The sequence below is a fragment of the Haemorhous mexicanus genome, chromosome 7 (assembly GCF_027477595.1).
Source record: "Haemorhous mexicanus isolate bHaeMex1 chromosome 7, bHaeMex1.pri, whole genome shotgun sequence".
Taxonomy (NCBI): domain Eukaryota; kingdom Metazoa; phylum Chordata; class Aves; order Passeriformes; family Fringillidae; genus Haemorhous; species Haemorhous mexicanus.
The window spans coordinates 22,515,736-22,536,699 of NC_082347.1; the positions used below are offsets into that span (position 1 = coordinate 22,515,736).

Consider the following 20,964-nt stretch of genomic DNA (forward strand, 5'->3'; position numbering starts at 1 on the left):
TCTGCTGCTCTTAGTGCAGTGAACACTTGATCTAAAGGCTCTTGTCATCTCTGCTGTGTTCTTCCTCCTTCCAGGCCACCTGACTGACAGTGAGTGCAATCAGAGGCATGTTTCAAAGAAGGGCTCGCTCGCAGACCGCAAGAGGAGTTCTAGCCGGTCTAGGCGGAAAGGAGATGAGGCTCAGTCATCAGGATACCATAGTGAAGGCAAGAGATGTTACTTATTTTAAGTATCAGTATCTTTCTGAACGTTCCTAATGTTCTCAGTGTGTATGTGCATTTCCCTCATGGCTTCTTCCATCTTTGTCTTTATTTAGTCCTCTCTTTGCTTTTTGACTTTTAGGTCTGTTTTGGTTGGATGTTTGTTTAGGGAGTGTTGGATTTTGTATTATAATTTTGTTGTTTTGGATTGCGCTTCTCAAAGTCTGCATGAAGATGCTGCAAGTAGGACTGCTAGTTTAATTGAAGTTATTTTTGTGGCTTTTGCTGTCTCTACGAACTGCAGGGGAAACCTTGAAGGAGAAACAAGCCCCCAGAACTGCCCCCAAACCATCCAGCAGCACCAGCAGGCTGAGGGAGTTTAAAGAGACAGTGAGCAATATGATCCACAGCAGACCACAGCAGATTTCCCAAACCATCCAGAATTCCCCTCACGGAGGGAATAATGTGGATCAGGCAGAAACACGACCCTCAAAAAGCCTGTCTGCACGCACCCGAGACTGGGAAGTGGAGAGTACCAGTAGTGAGTCGAAATCCAGTTCATCTAGCAGGTACCGGCCAACATGGAGACCCAAAAGAGAGTCTCTGAATATAGACAGCATCTTTAGTAAAGACAAGAGGAAACATTGTGGCTACACTCAGCTTAGCCCTTTCTCTGAAGAAGCAGGTAAGAGTTTGAGAATATTTACTTCAGAATGTGTGGGAAGTGAAATTTTGAACATGGAATTCAGGTCAGTGGTGAGTCATGTCTGTGAAGACTAAATCCTGTGTGGGTATTCATATTGCATGGGTGGTAATTCTGTTTGATTTCTGTGTCTTACGTTTCCTGTCTAAGGAAAAATTATGGGAAACAATACCATCTACCCTGCTTGAATGGACACAAGCTATATTACTGAGTGTCCAAAGTTTGTCCTTTGGGGCGAGCTTTTATATTGCTCTGGTTTTTCCTCTGGCTCATCATGGTATTTTTACTTGATGGCTCAGAGTATGATGCAGAAAGTACCTTGTGTATCAGTGCAGAGGTCTTGGTGACGGTAGAGCCTGGGAGCCAGTGATGATTTATCTGGAAAAATTTTACAGCTATGCAGCTTGTACATGGAGACTTTGCTGGTTTTGACAATTGAAAAGAATAGGGAAGCATGAAGAGATATGTAAGGGAAGGTGAAGAGAACACACTTCCAGGGAAGGAAGGGACGCAAACAAGAATTCAGTGGAAAGACTGTGAAATATATAAGGGAGAATTTTAAAAAAAGAAATTTTCATGTGCTCTGTATAAGCCACAACAAATCATAAATAGCAAAATAAACAGTGTAAAAAATGAGAGCATCTGAAATAGATATGACAGAGTATTGGAAATGCAATTGGATATACGGTAAAATTATCTTGTAGAAATAAAAATTATTTTGGGGAAGAAAGGATTTTCATTCCAGACTTAATTGTTACCTATGGGGTAATATGGTAAGTTATACTGAAGGGGAACGACTCTAAGATAAATTTGTGAACAGGTTATTGCTTAAAATTGCTAGGAAAGCTGTAAAAGTACTGCATTTTTGTTGCTTCATATTGCAGGTTTTACACAAAATTAAGGATAGTGCTTCTGATTTAAACATAGTTGAGAAGCTAATGTATATGGATGTTTTGCTGGTATTGAAGCTTATGTCTTCTACCACTCTGTATTGTTTATCTTGACAGGTAAAGAACTTACTGAGAATGAGGTGAAGGAGCACGCTGTTCACGAAACAAGGTCAAGCCAGTCAAATGTCAGATACAAGCGTGGTGTGCTGGGCCGGGGCACCCAGCACCATGTAGTGGATCAACATCCTCATCTAATACAGAGGATGGAGTCTGGCTATGAAAGCAGTGAGCGCAATAGCAACAGCCCAGTTAGTCTGGACATGCCCTTGTCTGAAAGTTCAAGCACCCACAGGTACAAATCAACAAAATTCATATTTGGAATGATTGAAGTCTTGATTTCTTTTTTGTAGTTACATAATGGTGTGGAACATTTTGTAAAACAGTGGTCCTAGTTTTAAATACAGCTGAATTGGAAGAGGGGAGAAATAGTAGGGAAATGGGAGCCTATTCTTCTCAGTATATTGATAACTTCCTGCTGGTGAGCAGAGAAGAAAACAGGGTTTGAGTGAGTGAGAAATATGGTCTAAAGTGATGCATCTGAAATAGTTGTGCCCTTAGTCTGTGATTTAAAAGCTTGTACTTCGAGTAGCTCATAGCTGTTTTTGTTTGCATTAAACCATTGATTCATAGACACCTTGTACAAAATGAGAACTCAGTAGCCTTGTATAGAAATCTTTGTTTTCAGACGTACTTGCAATATTTGTATGTAAAAATACAGCACAATGTGTTTCTTTCCTTGACTTAGGAAGCTTCAGGTAATCACAAATTGGCACTGTTTATGGCCAATAAACAGTATGTAAGAATCTGTCCTGAACAACTCCTGGACCACAGTTTTAATATGAAATGCATCATCTTATGGAGGAGAATAAAATTACTGACCTCCTTATTAACGTTCTCTTCCCCTGTTTCTCCTAAGATTTTCTTAAGGTAGACTTCTTTAAAAATTAGATTAAAATGCAAGTATATGTTTGTATGGATACAAAAAGGGTAGATACAATTTCTCCTGGAGAAATTAGTCAAGTGGTAAACTATAATTACTCTCTTCTTGGAGGGATGCTCATATGAAGAGAGCAGGTGGCTTTGTTCCTGCATGGCGCAACATCCCAAAGTCTCACAGTAGCAGCATCTTGGAAGTGGAGTCAGCTTCATCAATTGGTAGCTGGACAAACAGCCCACACACCATGGGGAATGGTAAGGTACACTTTGTAGGGGTGGTTATGCAAGGTAAAATGTATTGAGTTGTTCTTCACTTTCTGGATGTTTCTGTTCACAGGGAAATGATAAGGGAAGGGAGAAGCAACTTGGAAGAACATAAGTTTTACAAGAAATAATTATAAGATTTGTCAAAGGGGATTGCAAAAAACTTTGTTGGAATATTCCCTTGATCATGTTGCTCTGGCATTCCTTTTGTGTATTGACTTAAATGATAAAATAAAGCTATTTTTCCTATTCTTTCTTATAACTCAATATTCTGCCATCAGTCAAAAAAACCTTCCCAAACATAGCTCATAACTTAGTAGAGCCCTGAAAACCAGCTTGTAATTCTGTACAAAATTCAAAACTGTTAGAACTGTGAATTCTTTTACAAGCTGCTTGGGCTGAGGCTAAGCTTTTCTGCTTATATATCATTCTAAGCAAGTAATTTATTCCAGAGAGGGAAGGGAAAGGCAGCAGGAGAGATACTTTCTGAATACCAGTAATAGTTGGAGTGAGAATGAGAACTGATGGATTTCTTTTGTGTGGGATATTGAGGTGCTTTACTTTCCTCCCATTTTCATCCACTTCATGCAGTTAGATGAAAAACATCTCATTGGAATCCATTTAACTTCCATGAACTAGTGATCTGGCTAATTTGACATAGCTTTATTTACAAGTTAAAATGACAGCAAGAAGCCTCAAGATTTCATCATCAGCTTGGGGTTATTTCTTCCAGTGGTTCCTTCTGTATGCTATTTTTGTGAGTCAGTGAAGCCATAGGCTGTGCAGCAGGGGAGCTTGAAGCACCGCTGTATTTTTATAAGTAAACCTTAACAAAACAAAACTTATGCTCTACAATTCTGTGGTCTCAGACTATTATTACCTAATGTTAATTTTATTTTCTAATAACATTTCCTTGTCTTTTAAAAGATGCTTTAAGAGATGTAGCTATCAAAAACATTTGCTTGTTTGTTTGTTTGTTCTGAAGGTGGAGATATCTTTGTTCCTTTAAAGAGTGAGCTGGATGAATTGCAAGAAGAGGTAGCAAGGAGAGCACATGAGCAAGAGCTACGCAGAAAAAGAGAAAAGGAAATGGAGGCAGCAATGGGCTTTAATCCCCGTCCCAGCAGGTTCATGGATCTAGATGAACTGCAGAATCAGGGTAACCTTTGAATGCAGTACATTTTACAAGATGGTAGTCCTGATGTTTTTTGAACCTTTGAATGTAATTTCCTGATTTAATTGTGTGTGCCGCATCTACCCCCCATTACAGATTTGTACCTTCAGGAAGTTAAATACTGTCCACTTCAAACCTGTAGAGAGTAAAAAAACTGTTTGGTATTTTGACCAAATTTCTTCTTAAATGAAAAAAAGTAATGTAGAGATATTCTTAATATATCTACATTTTTCCATTTTTTCAGTGATATAAGCTGTTGATAATATTGATACCTTGATTTAGCTGTAAGCCTTTAACCAGCATCTTGGAATAAGCAAGGCTGTTTTTACCTTTCAGGCACCTCAGCTTCACCTGCAGCAGAGGTGGTTAATATAAACCATTGTTCTGTTTCTGCTTGATTTTAGTACCGTTGCAGCCCTGAGCAATTCTGCTTGTTCCTGCCCTTGTGCTTTGCAGTGTTTCTCCCTGCCTGGCTGTGTACCCATGGCACAGGTGTCGGGACAAATACTCTGGCTGGATCTAATTGAAATTCTGAGCTGGGTTTAGTTGCCTATCTTTTCTAGGAAAAAAGAATTTTTAAAAAATTAAAAACCAAATATGAAGTTTGATTGTCTTTTCCATGACTCCTCATCTTTCTGGCAGGAGATGGCAGCAAAACAGGTTTAATTGGAAGGATGCAGCTGGAACAGAGGGAACATGACAGGATTCACATGTAATACTTTGTTTTAGCCCTGAATCTCCATCAGCCAGTAAGAGGATTCAGGAGAAACGTGGGATAAAGTCACTGACCCAGTCAAGAGTGAACCTTGAAACCTGCTGGAACACCTAACTGGGGGTTGTGAGCAGAGCCAAGAAGAGTGAACACCTGGGCTCTGGTCTAGCTTATGTATATATGATCAGGGCAGTCCTGCTGTGGTATCCTGTGCTGCCAGGCCTCCTGGCGTCCCCATGCTGCATCCTCCAACCTGATGTAGAAGGGAGTTGAGGTTTCTGGTTTGCTGTTCAAGGAGAGGAAGGAGAGGGGCAGCCCACAGCAGTGCCAGTTTTGGACATGATCCCAACTGTGCTTTGCAACCTACAGCCATGCCAACTGCTCAGCAGGCAGAATGACACTGTGCCAGTGACAGCTGAACAATATGATCTCCACGAGAATGTCTGTCTGGGAATGTGTGTATAATTTTTGCTGACCATCAGTTATACTTTACAGTCCTAGTATGGTCTGCTGGTAACCAGGTGGAAAATTCTGATGTACCAGAGTAGATGAATATATTTTTCTATTAGTATTTTGTTTACTTTTGTAACACAAATGCCGGTGATTTAAAAATGGAAAAGTAAACCTCTATTGCTGAGCATGTTGTCTCCTCTGCTTCTCCTGCATGAAAGAAAACAGTATATTCTCCAATACTTTACCCCTCTTTTTGATCTATTCTGTTAGTTGATGGAAGGAAAAATTGCTTAGCTTTGTTGAAAAGATAGTAAACTAGACTAATGCTTAATCAAAAAAGAATTTAGTAGAATGTGTGAGGAGTCCAGATGCATTGACTTGTGATCTAGGGAAGTCTTTGTTTATTCCTTTTAAGTCTTTGCCCACCCCAGTCAGAGATATAATAGCTTAACAGACTGCTGGACTGCCTGGAAGGCTTGCTTGTATGCAGAACTCCAGAACGCTTGTGACTCATTTTCCCCTCAAGTAAACTGCTAAATTTGTGCAAAGAAAGCTAACTTTAGTATTCTGCCCTTGATTACAAGCCTCAGTTGCCTTGATTTTGAAACTAAAGGTGCTGCTTGATTAACTTACTGCTCTAACAACTCTCACTTCTCTCTCCAGTACTAGCTTTTAATGCAGATACTTTGGGGTCTGTGGTAAAAGAGTTGGTATTTACATTTGTGCACAGTGATGTTAGAGAGCAGGTGTTACGCAGATTGAGAGAATGCAATTTACTGTTGGCTGATCAAGGTACTCATGTTCTCTGCCACAATGACAGAGATGTTCCATTAAGAAAGACCCACCTCTGAACAGAGTAAAAGTCAAGTTTTATTTTCTGTTTTCCCTGCCTCATTTGAATGTTTACATTTTAGTGCATAATTTGCATAATGCCTAATAGGTGACACAAAATAGTTTGGGCATTTCTTCCTCTCAGAAATGGATGTTATGATGCCAGGACGCAGTTTCTTTTTGTGTCCAAAATTATTTATCCTTCTCTTCTCCAGCACTGTTTTCCAAATTGTTGCAAAGGGAATTCTTGACAGTTATCCCTTTCTTCTCAGCTTCCACCACCTTGTTTTTCAAGTTGCAAGACTGTTGAGTTTTTATATTCTGATTAACAGCAGTTAAGTCTATGCACTAAACTCATTTATAGAAGTATTTCATGCAGACATTTATTTTCACACTCAACTCCGAGTTTTCTTCCCCAGACATGTTGGTTGTTTCAGTTTGTTTCCATTTTGATGAAGAAGAGGCCAATGGATTTTGTCAGGAAACTTAACATACAATGAAAAAAACCCTAATCTGCTGTATTTCTTTTACTGATGCATTTTGGTTTAGATTTGGTTCTAAATTTAGTTTAATTATTTCTTGACAGAAGTAATTTGAACTGACTCTGTTCTATGTCTGTACCATCTTAAGGTGTTGAAAGTAGTAGAATAAGCCAGTACAACTCTCTCAACTAAAGAAAATTTGAGGGGAAAAAAATCCATTTCATGTTGTTTTATTGTGTGGATGTGAAGCATATCAGGGTGCTCAAGATGTACTTCTGCTTAGGGAAGGTTAGGTGGTGCAGTCTGGGATATGCACAGCCTCTGCAAGAATCCGTGTGTGGATGGATTTGGTGATCACAAATGGGATGAGGGTAAGTGAGGGTTCTGCAATAATGAAACCAAAATGAAGGGTGCTGCCCATTTGCAGGGAGGAGTGATGGCTTTGAGAAGTCGATGCAGGAGGCAGACTCAATCTTTGAAGAGTCACTGAATCAGGAGCAGAAGGGGGATTGTGCTGCAGCTTTGGCTCTCTGTAACGAAGCTATATGTAAGTAACCTTAACCGCCTGAGCTACTGCGCTTTGACTGTTTACTAATACAGAATAGAGGCTGAAACACCACATCACAGTAAGTGGTCAGGTCGTGATAGGGGGGTCCAGCTGCTCTTTAGGAACATGCAGCTGGACAGAACTTTTCATTTTTATAAGCATTCCCATTTGGGGGTTTTAGTCCTATTCCTCTTCATCTCTGTTTTTTTCATGTTTACATTCATTTTGTTGTTCTCTCCAGTGCTAAGGTAGTAACAGCACTGGGGTGATGATGTGCCCTTTTTGGTGCTGTTATGTTTCAGCAAGCACCTGGTAGGTGGTTCCCCTTCCCACTCAGTCCTCACAATTTTTCTCCATTGTCAGGCCGAATTGCAAAGGCCATTAAGCTCCCCTGTTTTTCATGGAGGGTGTAGCATAGGAAGAAAATGGTAGCTCACTCTAGAGTCTTCTGGATTAGCAGAAGTGAACTATGCTGTACTTTAAGTTTCATGGAGAAAAAGGCATTAGGACATTGAAGTGCTTAAATGCATTGTGACCTTTGAGAATGTGTGCTATGTGATTTCATTTTATTTTTGGTGTTTTTCCATTATGACTGGCTGGCTGTCTCACCCCATGCTCCCCTCTGTCTGTGTAGAATGGCTGCAGACAGGGTGAGTAGCTCCTGTGCTGTTTTCATTTAGAAATTGGCTTTTATGGACTGCAGAATAAAGGGTGTAGCATACAGCTGTAGTGACAGCTCTATTAGCTTTCTTTCTAGCAAGGAATCTCAAATCCCAGCTGGGTATTCCTGCACACAGAGGGAGTTCCAGGTATGGAGGATGGAGGAGAAGAGTACCTGACCGAATGAAGCATCATTGTAGTAGGGCTGGAAAGAGCCTTTGTGAAGGGATTAGAAATTGGGCTAAAACGAGGATGTTGTTTTTATTTTATTTTGGTTTAGCTTCAATTAATGTGTTTTGTACACCTGGCTAAGCTGAATGTGCATTAATGGAAACAGTATCATCCTTGTGAATTCTTTTGTGGCAGTATTTGCATGGTCCATGTTTTTTGTTCCTGCTGCATCTTTTTTCTTTTTTTTTTCTTTTTCAATTTTATTCCTTTTTTCTGTTTGTTTTCTGCTATGTTTTCTTTTGCATTTTAGCTAAACTAAGACTTGCCATGCATGATGCCAGCGCTAGCACTCACAGCAGAGCCCTAGTCGATAAGAAGCTGCAAATCAGTATCCGAAAAGCCCGGAGCCTCCAGGATCGCATGCAGCACCAACAGCCACCGCAGCCGCTGCCTCCGCCAGCCTGCCACCCACCACAGGGCGGCACCATGGCCCAGTCTACAAGGTAGTGCGAGTACCTCGCCTAGGCATGGACCTGGGCTGCATCTCTGAGCAGTGCAGTCTGCAAAGAAATAGCAAACTATGTATATTCCCCAGATAGTCCAAGTCCTGCTGTGTTACACCTATTCTCTTCTCTTCTCTAGGTTAAATCCTATTGTAAAACAGTCAGCTACCCCCTTTTTCCCCTCCCCACCACCCCTTCTCCCAGTCTTTATAGAATAGTCCAATGTGCATGTGTTCAAAATGTGATCTGTGACACAGAATTGTAGCAGTCAGTGCCTGGCAGCATTGATGTCTCATGCACCAAGGAAAAAATACAATAGACAATAATCTGGCTTAAAAAAGTGGGGATACGTTAGGATAAAATGTGACTGGTTATAATCAGGAGCAGTTTTAGGACTCAGTCAGTAAAAGACTGTACTGCAGTCAAAATTTTGCTATAGTTGCTTTTATGTTGGGAATATCAGCCAGTATGTTTAGTGCTCTGTACTTTGAAAACTGTCAAGTACACTGATCTTTTCTTTCTAGTCCACTTCTCTCGTGGTGCACTGGTACAACTCTTGAATCCAGATCCTGATCCTGTCACCCTGACTACTCCATCATTCTTCATTTTCTTTCTGTGCTTCTCAGCATCCTGTAGCCTGGCTTACCAGCCCTCCTCAGTGTCTCTTCATGATTCTTTCTTCCATACTATCTTTAACTACAGCATAATTAACTCTCTGCTATAACTGATCTTTTCTTCGTACTGTCTTTAGCATGCAGCTTAATCCTTCTTTCTTCCCATGCCATTCCCTCCTAGCACTAGACCATCCCTATCCAATTTCTAGGCTATTTCTTGAACTGTTACTTTTTTTCCCTCTCCCCTTCTTAACATGTTGTATTGCCAGAAGTTTAGATAAAATCTCGGATGAGAATCATTTTTCTGCTCCTTTCTGTAAGATGCCGGGTACAGCTATATCCAAACCCAGTTAATTTGCACACCTGACAGGCTATAGTTCATAACATTCTTTTCTTTTCCTGCAGTACCTGAATTACATGTAATGAAGGCTGATCTTGTTGTCAATCAGAGGTCCATTATATTCTCTCTTATAGAAGAAATGCAGAGCTCAAATTAGGCATTTTGGCAGATTCTAAGAAAATGAAAAGCGCTTTCTTAACTAATGCTAAACTCACTCATGACTGCTCTGTGAAAAGACCGTTACTTTTGCAAAACATTGTATCCAACTGAATGTTAATATTTCAGTCAAGGAAGAAGAAGCCATATTCATAGCCAGAGTTCTGTACTTCAGCTTTGATTTAAATAACATTGTAGACAGTACAAAGTTTGCAATTCCTCACAAATAATATTCTATTGCTACACGCATCAACTAGGTCTTCATGATAACTTTCATTCCATGCATCTCAAGGAGGAAACAAAGCAGTGATTTTATAGTTGCCTTAAGTTTTCTGCTGGAGCTGATGTAGCCTATCATTTTCTCATAAGCTGTGGACTTAGTTCTGTTTGTTCTGTCTATATATTAAAATGCTAACTAAATGCAGAAGAATGCCAGGGACATGCATGACTCAAGAATATAACTGTCTTGCATTGGTACTTTAAAGAATGAACATTATTTTCTACAAGTATGCTTAGGATACAAAATATTGCAGAGTAATAGTTATGTATTTAACTTGATCTTTATTTAATGTTTTAAATAAATATCTCAAAAAATTAGACTATAAAAATGATATGAGAAAAATTTCAACCTGTTCTTCTATTTGTCAAGTCATTCTTCATGAAGTTACCTGAAGAGAGGGGACCTTTCAGATATACTGTCAGTTCATGTTCAGATCACAAACACGCCCTAAGTATTTTAAAAGATATCTAAGATGTTACTGTTGAAAATGGTTATTTTATTTTATATAAATGCTATTCTTACTCTTACCGTTATCCCTTCTCACATACTCAGTGTACTGGTTGAAATGCCTCTAGTGCTGTGCAAGAATACTTCATATAGAGCCTGATTGTAGCAAAATACTCTAAAAAATATGGAATGGATTCAGTTAGATTGTTAGAGTAGGAAAATAAAGTTAGAAGCAAAGGACTAGCACAAATGTCTCTAGTGAATTAATGCAAAGTCCTCATCAGAATACAGTGAGCAGAGTGTGTTGAGCTGTATGTCAGCTAGTGCAGGGTCTGTACCCTAGGAATAAACGTAAGCAATGACTACTGCTAATCATTTACTCTTCTGTGTGTTTTAGTGAACAGACTGGCCCGCTCCAAGTACTGCTGAGCCAGGAGGTACCACTGGAACCCAACAAAGAAGTGGAATTTGGGTCCAGTTCTTTCTTCCACCCACCTGCTTCCTGCCATGAATTGCACTCATCATTATATCCAGAGTCTTCCTCCTTGCCCCCTTCTGAAAGCAATCCATCCAACAGGATCTCTCCAAACTTCCAGTCTGCTTCTGCTGATTTTCATGACCAAGTTCCCTCTTTTCCCTATAGGCAAGGGTTGGCAGAGAGGTCTGCAAGAACTGAGAATGAAGCCCACAAGAGTGGGGAATTTGCTGACACGACAGCCACAGGGCTAAAAGACTATAGGGATTGCTGCAGTAGCAGCAAGTTAGAGGAGGTTCATAACTTTATGCCTGTTCTCACACCTCAGTACCAATCCAAGGCTAACACAGTAAACTCTGGGTCTTTGCCTACACTGTTTCCCTGTCCACATCCACCACAAGCAGCATCTCCTGAAAAGGACAGCCAGCACAGTCCTTGTTCCAAACTTGCAAGCTCTCCAGTGCGGCCCAGCATTGATCTTTTAGGGACCTATCATGCAATGACCCCTGCAACTTCATCCCCTACAGAGCAGTGCTCCTCGGATCCTTTGCAGAAAAATAAATACTACAGAGCAAACAGCCAGGAGATTTTATTTCCCTCACAGGGTGAATATGGCACAGCAGATGGTTCTAAATCTGAGGCTTTTAGTACGAAGGGACATGTTCGCTCCTTGGCAGAGCAGTTTCAGAAAATGCATGCAGTCTCCCAGAGAAAAGGTACTCGTGAAAAAGACTGGATTACTGCAGTGTGTCAGGATGAGAAGTCTCCAAAGTTAACACAAAAATCTTTCATCAACCATTCATCTTCTGGTTACAGACAGCTAATCCATCAAAACCAAGAAAATAAAAACCAGTCTTCTGAAAAATTACACTCAACTGTGGATATTAGGGACGGGGTAGTTTCTTTGAAGGGTTTTAGTGCCCAACATGTTGCTTCTGTGAGTTTTTGTTCTCACAGTGAAGAACTATGTAGAAGAGGTGGACAGAATATGGCAGACCCTGTACCCTACGTGGAAAGGCACTGTCATGATGGAGGAATGAAAGAGGTGGATGATGGAGCTGCTAGTAGCATGGTTGCCTCTATGCCTGTGGACCGTTGGGTGAATAATGTTACTAGGTGTTACAGTTCTCAGAAGGCTAATAAGAATACTGAATGGCTTCCTGTACCTGGGAGGAGTCCGCTCCTTTCTGATCAGAGAGCAGTTGGAGATGACTTGAGCAGGATCCCAGTACACCTGCATCCACAATGGAATCAAGACACAGAACAGGAGCTCTCAGAACTGGAATCCCTCTATCAGACTAGTCTGCAGGCATCTCAGGCCACTAGGCCTTTCTTGGGAAGACAGGACAGTGCTAGGTATCCATTTGACCAATCAGGTAAGAATGATGCAGTTGTTTTTCTTGGTTGACCTGCCTGTGTACTCCAGTGTAGGTGAAGATGCGTTTTCCAGCTGATTTAGTTAAACAGGTATTAATCTGTGCACAGGTGCAGAAAAATTCAGGTTGTAGACTCTGGAAACTTTCCAGCTGACTAGAGAAAGCAGTGTCATAGCACTGCCTGGGGTGGCTGCAGAGTAGCTGTTGATTATGGGCAAACATCTGTTAAGAGTAACATAGAAATAATTGATCCCATTTTCAAGTAGAGAGCTAGCTGCTAATGAATTTTGCTGTTTTGCAGTTCTGCACCCCCTCTGGAATTTATTAAACTGTTTCTATCCCTGATGCTAATGTTCTCCACACTGGTGAATTTTAACTGATATTATTGTAATTGAGAATTTGGTCTGTATCTGGTTGAGGGAAATAACTTTTAAAAGTTTATCAAGATCTGAGAGTTGAACCTGTGTTTTGCTAACGACTGCCTGCTTTAAGTTCTGGAAAGTTATATGTGAAAGCAGCACTGAGGGTACATGAGGATCCATGAGATCTTGTGGATTAGTTGATGCCGAAAGAAAACAGATTCCATCAGTGAGGACATCCAGCTGTTGCTGGACACGTTCAATTAGAGTCTGATGACCGCAGTCTGGTTCCACTTAAACTGATCTAATCTCCTGCCTGAGACAGGACAACCTTGTTTCTCTGCTTCACAAGTGAAGCTAATTTCTTTATAATCTGTGTCATAGCATTAAAGCTATGAATTTTCTGGTTAAGTACAAGGCAGCCTGAAATTGGTTGGGTACCAAAGTGACACAGATATAGCTGTACACATATGATGTATATTGCAATGAATAGGACACAGGACAGGTTTTCCCTGCCTTGCAGCCATGGCAGTGGAGCCCCCATCATTCCTGACAATGTCAGACCTGGCTGTGAACAGAGTGAGTACTGCAGTAAAGTCTTGAGCAGATTTTTGTTGAACAGCTTGAGTTTTCTCTGGAACTCTTGTGTCTTGCAGTCCGCTCACAAATCACTTAAGACATCAAAATGTGGCTTTTTACTATTTATTGTCCTTTTGGTTTACTTTCAGAGTTAGGCAGGACCTGACCTCACAACTTTGCAGATACTGTCTTGCATGGGCTTGAATCAGAAGGTCTTATATATTCCTACTTAGCTGACTGATTTTGGAAGTTCTTTCTGGAAATCTACCAGCATAAAGCCCAGTTGCTTTAATGGTAGCTGGAGTTTGAGTTCTGTCATCAAATGACCCATTTCTTATGTTGACTTTTCTTGCTTATTTTCCCACCACATATTTGATATGAGATAGGGATATTCTTCTAAAGTAAAGTTTGTATTTGAGATCATCTGGTTTGCTGTAACTTTCGCTTGTTTTTCCCTAAGTTCTGCAAATTCTGTATAAAACTGAAAAGTTTGAACCAGTGCATCTACTGTGATGAACTGGATGAAAATCACCTGATTTTTTTTTTTAGACCTGTCCTAGGTCTTGGTCTGCTCTTTCTTTCTTTTAGCTTGGATTACATATTCATTTACAAATGCTGTTGAAACTTTGACCCATATCCACTGGTTTTGTTAGACCTTTGCATTCAGAATCTTGGTGAAATGCCTCTGTTTCATTAGAGGCGCTTTACAGCACAGTTAAAGCCAAGCCAAATGCAACCACCTCAATGCAGAAAAGGTGATGTTATCAGCATATCACCTTTCTTCCTTTTTAGAGGAACTAACTCCCTGTGACCAGTTTAAATTAGGCCATTGATCTGTCTATTCCATGAGGAATTTTAGGATTGTCAGTGGTTGATGGGGATTGCACAGAAGTGAATTTTAGCAATCCTACTTTAAAATAACCCCTTCAGGTATTTAACCAGCACAGCAATTGGCTGAGAAATAGTAGCATTGAATGGGAAGGAGCAGGTGAATGTGTGGGGAGGGAACCTGAGGCTGACTTTTTTATCCCAAATAACTTTAGGTAACGTCCTTCTGGTAGCTGATTTTCTGTCTTTCAATCTCACCTCTATATCAGGCAAGTGTTGGTGTGCAGTTAAGTCATTTAAATCTTAAATAGTTCAATTACCTGCTCCCCTGAAGCCTGCAGAAGGGCCAGGAAAGTAGGCATAGTATCCTGATAGGCTGTCTCCCCTTGAAATGTTGGGTGTTAGCTGATGTATTCATGTTCCAACGATCTGTGACTTCTTGTTCTGTGTGTATAGTCCCTCTGTCTTTGCTGGAGTCATACCTAAGGTAGTCAGAAATGTGCCATAACATGCAATCAGGTGTTGAATTTAATCAGTGTTTTCCTTCCCAGTCTCTGTGAACCTGGGTGTGAGGAAGCTGCCTGCTACAGCTGGCATGGGTCTGTCGAAAACCCCAACGGCAGAGATCGAGCGCAGTCTGTGTGGATCCAGTGTCTCTTCTGTCTCCAAGGTGACATTTTGGAACTTAAGATGTACTAGTGGGGGAAGGGCTCTCCCTGTGCAAGAAAGAATTTACAATGGAATAAGTGAAATACATAATGAACAAGATACTGGGGTCCTTTTTTATTCATGTTAGAAAGAATTTTAAGTGCAGTCTAGCTCAGGATTAACTAGCTAAAATGTGAGTGACTCATGCTGCATGCAGTCAAATGATCTAAATTCTGACTTGGAGGAAGACATTCCTGAAAACATTACGATCTAGTCGCTTTCAGCTTAGTGACATGATTTCCCTTGCATCACAGCTGATGATAACTGCTTCTTAATTTTACCACTTGCAAGGGCACAGGCTTTTTTTTTTTTCACTGTGTCACTACATATTTTTAAAGTGGGTGATAATTTGGTATTTGCTACAGTTGGTAGTTAGTCACCTCAGAGTGGGAGAGCATTCTTTCTCGTTTTTTCCTGGGAAGAAAATGTTTAAATAACTGGCAGTTACATATCACTGCCTGTATATGAAGACATGGAAGTATTTTCAAGGGGAAATGACATTTCCTGTAATATCTCTGTACTTGTTAAAGGAGGGAGCTCAAAGTCTGTTCCTTTACAGAACAAAAGAAAAGAAGGATGGAATAAGCATTTCCCTTGCTAGCATAAGATTAACAAACTTCCATCCAGCATTCATCAAATAATCCTAGACTTTTTTTAATTTGGTTATGAGAAGACTGTAGAATTTTATCATGACTGTCAGCTGCAGCCATGATTATCTCTCCAGGGGCAGTGATGCCTGTAGTAGCAGTCTGTCCTTCAGGTGGATTCATCCCACTAAAGACATTTTGTCCTGGCTTTGGATACTTATAAAAGAATGTATCTCATTTAGACAAATCAATCTGTGTATATTTACTAAGGTAAGAAATACTATCAGGAATAGTGCTTTTAATCCAAACAGACCCATTTATCTTACGTTTTCAAAGTAGTGCCCGAGTGAAGGATTTTAGGAGAGAAAAGGTCATTAAATACATTGAAATATGCTCCATTATATTTCTGTTCGTCTATTGCCTATAATTATTGTACAAAATTGATGTTATGAAAAACCTTGTCTGAAATGTGGGATATTGTCCGCAGGTCACATTTACCAGAGAACATAGCAGGGAACCAGAAGAGGAGGAAATATACAGTGCAGAGAATTTCCGTCGCATTGCTCGCAGTCTCAGTGGGACAGTTATCTCAAACAGAGAAGAGACCTTGGTCTCTTCTCACAGTTTTGTAAGTAGAATGATGTGCAGCTTTCCAAAGAGCTATCATCTGTGTGTAAGGTTGCTGTTTTCTATGTCGTCATTTAGTAGTTAACAAACAAGACAGAAGACAACTCCATAATAAGCCATGATAAAGCCTGTCTTTTTTGTTTTGTCTTTGGAAGAAGAATGAACTTCTATATAAATAGCAAAGCTGTCTTTTTCAGGTATCATTGCAGAATAGTGACTGCTGCAGCTGATAGGCGTGTCAGCTAACATTACTTGTCAGTACGCAGAAATAACCAGTATAAAGGTTTTTTTCAGTTGACTTAAAGTATTTTCAAGAAAGCTTCTCATACACCTAAAATTTAAAAAAAACCCCACTGGTACCAATAGGAAAGTTTCTGCTCTCTTGTGAGTTTATTAAGCAAGTAGCATTTTTAGAGAGTAAAAGTAAACATTAAAGGGGAGGCAGTTCAAGACTTGGTGCAGTTAAATACAGAAAATAACTAAAAGTAAGGGGATTGATCTTTCCTTTGTCCTTCGTGTCTTAGATGTAATTTTAAAGTGTCAGAAAAACAGTAACAGAGTGTTTAGCAACATAGCTAGATATAATGTCAAGTTTTGGCTTGGACTGAATTTTTTGCAAACTCTACTCAAGTTTTATTTGAAACCAACTGTGTAACAGGTATAGAAGAGTCTCAATTACAAAATCAGTTAGTTAGACAGGTTGCTCCAATTGCACCTCTCTACTGTGTACCATAAACTAAGTATATATCAGCTTTGAAGAGTTTGCTTCTCAGCATGCTAAGGGCTCTGAAATACCTGGAAGAGCTGGCAGAAGCAATTACAAACCTCTAGCTGTCCAGGACCCGCTCTTTCTGCTAAGGTTTCTATCCCCGCAACACAAGTGGCCAGTAGGATGATTGTCTGTTTCAAGTAAGTCACTGCACTCAAGTCTGTGATGGTTTGTTGTTGTGCCATTCAGCCATCCCTGCTTTTTGGGGTGGGTATCTCCTAATAGAGGCAAATGGTACAGCACAGGTAAATACTTCAGCTGTGACAGGTAAATCTGTTCACAGTCTGGAATCAGAGCTTTCAGTAAAGCCTGGTTGAAAATAGAAAAGAAGAATCAGCAGTACTGTATTTCATGGTTTGTGTAGCATGCCATTTCCAAAGCTGACTGGCCTGACATGGTTTGGTGTATTCAGTTTGTCAGCCAAGCCCTAGGAGTGGTTTGTGTTTGTTTTGGCTTTTACTTTTTGTTACAATTCCACTCTAATGATCCTATGTAGCCCAGCACTTCAGTAAGAGCCTTACTGGATTGATGCAATTTTTGTCTTTTTCACATACAGATGCATGTTTTTGTTCCAGTGACACATCCCTTTCTTCCTTGGATCAACACCACCTTTGCTTGTTTCAACCCAGCTCTGTGTTTACTCATCATTTTATGTTCTGTTCTTCTCCTTTCTCATTTTGCAAAAGGAAGCACCAAATACGAGGAAAATGCCAGTGGACACCAGCCACCGTTCTTCCAGCTCCACTTCCCTTCCTTTCCCCCATGATCCTCCTGTATTTCCCTTTGATCCCCAGCACAACCCAAACCAGGTGCAGCACCCACCCCATGATGTACTGATGCCCAGCATGGTGGGCAAGGCACGTAAACTGTCAGGTAATAATCACAGGACTTTTCATCCTTCTTCGTGATCAGAAATCCTCAGTTCTTGTCTTTCATAATGGAGTTTCACTATCTGCCTGAATTCCTCCAGAAATCTGGAAGGACAAATCACGTTTTCTCTTCTCTGTCCTTCAGAATTTTTCTGTGGTTCTGTGCTAACTGTGCATAACCAAAGCTAATAATCTTTATGGAAACATTATGATGGCTATATACAAAGTCATATCAATATTTTTGTGAGTTATTTTCTTTAATGTTAAAGTATTAGTAAGACCCACCACCTTGTTTCCATGTGTAAGAGTACTTCCACAAGTTACTCATTCCCACAAATCGTACATGTGCCAGTAGAAATAAATACTTCTTGCATGAGAATTATTTTCCTGTGACAGCATCAAAACCAGTTTGATCTACCAGCTTTGGAATACTTTGTTGGGCTCCTCTATGATGAAACAAGGGGCTAGTAAAGAAATCTGTGACAGCAGCTGCAGTAGGATAAGGAGAGGAAATGCAGTGAGGAAAATGAATGCTGGAAAAGGTACAGCTAGCTTTTATTCAGAATTGCATGTCAGCCAGTAACTGGATGTACTAGTGATTTCATTGTTCTTCTGTCACCTGCTGGCCACAGATGATAGTTCAGAGGGGATGAAACAAAAATTATAACTAAGCAAATCTTTTTTCAAAAATTTATTTCAGGAGATCAGAAGAACATCATCCAGAAACTTCTGGTTGTGCCTGACGGGGGTGAAGCTTTCCAAGGTGAAGACTACCCAGGTGTGGCACTGAGCTATGGGAGTCTCCCTTGTGTACCCAAAGGCACCCTTTCCCAGGGGCAAAAGCCTCTTGTTAATTTGCATTTAGGAGGTGGAGCATCGAGTGTCTCTGGCCATTTGCTGAACACAAGTCATCCTGCTGCACAAACAGCCACGTTACCAGATAAGCGAACAATGCTCTGGGGGAAACATGCTGGCCAGCCAGGCAAGAGTTTCCAGGAAGGCTTCTTCCAGCAGCCTTCACAACATCACATGCACAAATCTCATGCCACTGGTTGCAGACTACCAGCCAGCACAGACTACAGCACTTTAAGAATACCACGTGAGCCTTCTTGGGATCCCGGTGCTTCTCAAGGTTGCCCTGTGCCCCCGTCTTGTGTTAAGGCCCCGGGTCCAAGGAGAGTAGATATGCCTCCAGAAGAAGACTGGCGAGAGAGCAGCTATACCCCTCAGCCTGGCAGAAGGCGAATACTGCCAGTGCATGTGATGGATGGGACTTTTGCTTCTGCTTCCGAGGCACACAGAAATATGCTGGCTCGAGCAGCAGCAGCTACTGGCACCATGCGAAATAATGGCTGGTGAGATCCCATTCACTCCATGTGCCCCAGGACACCACTCTGTGAACTATAGTTGTTGCCAGAGTGTGGATTGCATGGAGACGGGAAAGTCTTTCAAACAGTATCTGTGCCAGTTATGTCTGAAAATGTAGCTACACAGTATATGGAAACTAATTGCACTGTATTTTGTTTCTGACACTACTGAACTGCTGTCTGGATGGGGAATCTTAACTATTTTAGTCCTGGCCTCTCCTAGCAAACAAGTGCTATAGGCATGGTAATTTGCTTACGGGTAAGTTCAGAAGTGTGCACACGTTTTGAAGGAAGATGGCAACTAACAAAAGGACATTTTTAAGGACTCTTTTTCATGAAATGTAGCTTTAGTAAATTCTTCACAAAAAGAAACCAATTCTTTTGTTTACTTCTCCTTCCTCTCTCCTGTTCCTTCCTAGGAAAAAAAAAAACAAAACGATCCACCTTCCAGGTTCCAGTAAATCTGCACTTGGCAGGTGGTAGTTAGTAAAGCAAGCACGGTTTTCAGTGTTCTGAGACCTCATACAGAGATCACAGCAGAGGAAGTGACAGGGGGAGATTGTTCACAGTAAACCCCAATTTTCTCCACTTCTTTAAGCAAACTAATGATGCTTCAAACAGAAAAGACTGTTAATGCTGCACGCTTAACTACACCAATGTAAACACAGAATAAGTTTAACTATTTTAGTTTCAAGCATTCTTGCTTTTGTAAGTATTTTTCAAATAAATCTATGAAAATAGTTCTATTTACCTGCCTGTGTTTGAGCTTTCTTTTTTGTTCAGCTTTACTTTTCAGTTGGCTGGAAGCTTCTGATTAATTTTCTTACACATGAACAAACGTAAGTTGTTTATTCTAGTTTATTAACAAAATTTATGTAATAAGGGCTTAGATTGGAGGACATGCCTGATTTTGACTCATGACGTGATGTGTTTCATTACTACTCAGCATTTAAGTTTCTCCTCGTGATGGACAATAATTAAGTGTCCTTCAAAAAGTATTTTGAGACTGACTACTTGTTTTAAGGAAAACTACTACATTTAAGCAGGATAGTGTATGCAGATCTACAGAAAAATCATTAGAAATTATTGGTGTGGAGAGAAGTGTCATTTTAATCACACTTGTACTCTTGCTCCTGCAGATGCTTTCAGGTGTGGTGGTTGCAAGGTGTTCAGAAGCATGGCGGGGGGGCAGGGTTCTGTTCCATGCTTTTCCTGGTGCATGGTTCTGTTGGGAACAGGGCTGGAGCTGTGGCAGTGCCAGTGCTGCTGGAAGGGCTGCCCTGCTCTGCCCTGCCCCATCACTGCCCTGTGAATGACAGGATAATCTAAGAAAACAGGCTGCCAAAGTAAAGTATGAAGTCATCACTTCAAGAATCAATATAAAGTATGAAACTTGTACAACTGAAGACAGCGTGCGTGCTTAGCTTTCTTATGTCCTTGTGACCAGGAAAGAATGGAAGTATACTTACATAAAGCTCTGCAGAATAATTCTGAGTTGATGCAATTTATTAAAATAATCAGTAGTAACCAAGTGGGTTTTTTTAAGAGAACTGTTGTGTTTATTCTGTTACAGTTCTAGCTCCCAGGTTTCAAAACTGTTTTTAAATGTCCTTTGTATATCAGTTGCTCTGTATGAAGTTAACCAGAGGCCTGAAAAGGAAAAACTGGGTCCATACCAAGCGGTATATTAGTACATCTGAAGAGAAACGAACTGAAGTACATTCAACAATATATTTAACATGGGAAGAAATGTGAGGCTGGAAAAATACTGTCACTTCAGCTTCAGCTTGTGCCTGCAAATTTTAGTAAGGTCAGTAGGATAATATTTACTTTGTAATTCTTTTGACTAATTTGTCTTTTCAGTAATATTTATACCATACAAAAAATCAATTATATAGTAGTTTAATAGCTTGTTAAAGTTTACTGTTGCCTATAGGAAAGGTGAGGAGGGGGTTTCCACAGGAATTCAGCAGCTATTTAGAATTCTTAAGAGTTAA

The 20,964-nt window shown here is 40.4% G+C and overlaps 1 protein-coding gene across 7 annotated transcripts in view; it reads left to right on the forward strand.

Moving 5' to 3' along the window:
- Positions 1-19,717, forward strand: part of USP54 (ubiquitin specific peptidase 54) — a 90,028-nt gene extending 70,311 nt beyond the window's left edge. For 6 of the 7 annotated variants that reach the window (XM_059851382.1, XM_059851386.1, XM_059851380.1 and 3 more), the window contains 12 exons: positions 75-206; positions 505-885; positions 1,911-2,145; positions 2,905-3,044; positions 4,039-4,212; positions 7,133-7,252; positions 8,394-8,586; positions 10,821-12,274; positions 14,577-14,710; positions 15,823-15,963; positions 17,418-17,604; positions 18,301-19,717. In XM_059851382.1, coding sequence (XP_059707365.1) covers positions 75-206; positions 505-885; positions 1,911-2,145; positions 2,905-3,044; positions 4,039-4,212; positions 7,133-7,252; positions 8,394-8,586; positions 10,821-12,274; positions 14,577-14,710; positions 15,823-15,963; positions 17,418-17,604; positions 18,301-18,959 — 3,950 coding nt within the window. In that variant the 3' untranslated portion in view covers positions 18,960-19,717. The remainder of the gene's footprint in view (positions 1-74; positions 207-504; positions 886-1,910; positions 2,146-2,904; positions 3,045-4,038; positions 4,213-7,132; positions 7,253-8,393; positions 8,587-10,820; positions 12,275-14,576; positions 14,711-15,822; positions 15,964-17,417; positions 17,605-18,300) is intronic. The other variant, XM_059851388.1, reaches the window with a different exon arrangement.
- The last annotated feature ends 1,247 nt before the right edge of the window (positions 19,718-20,964 follow it).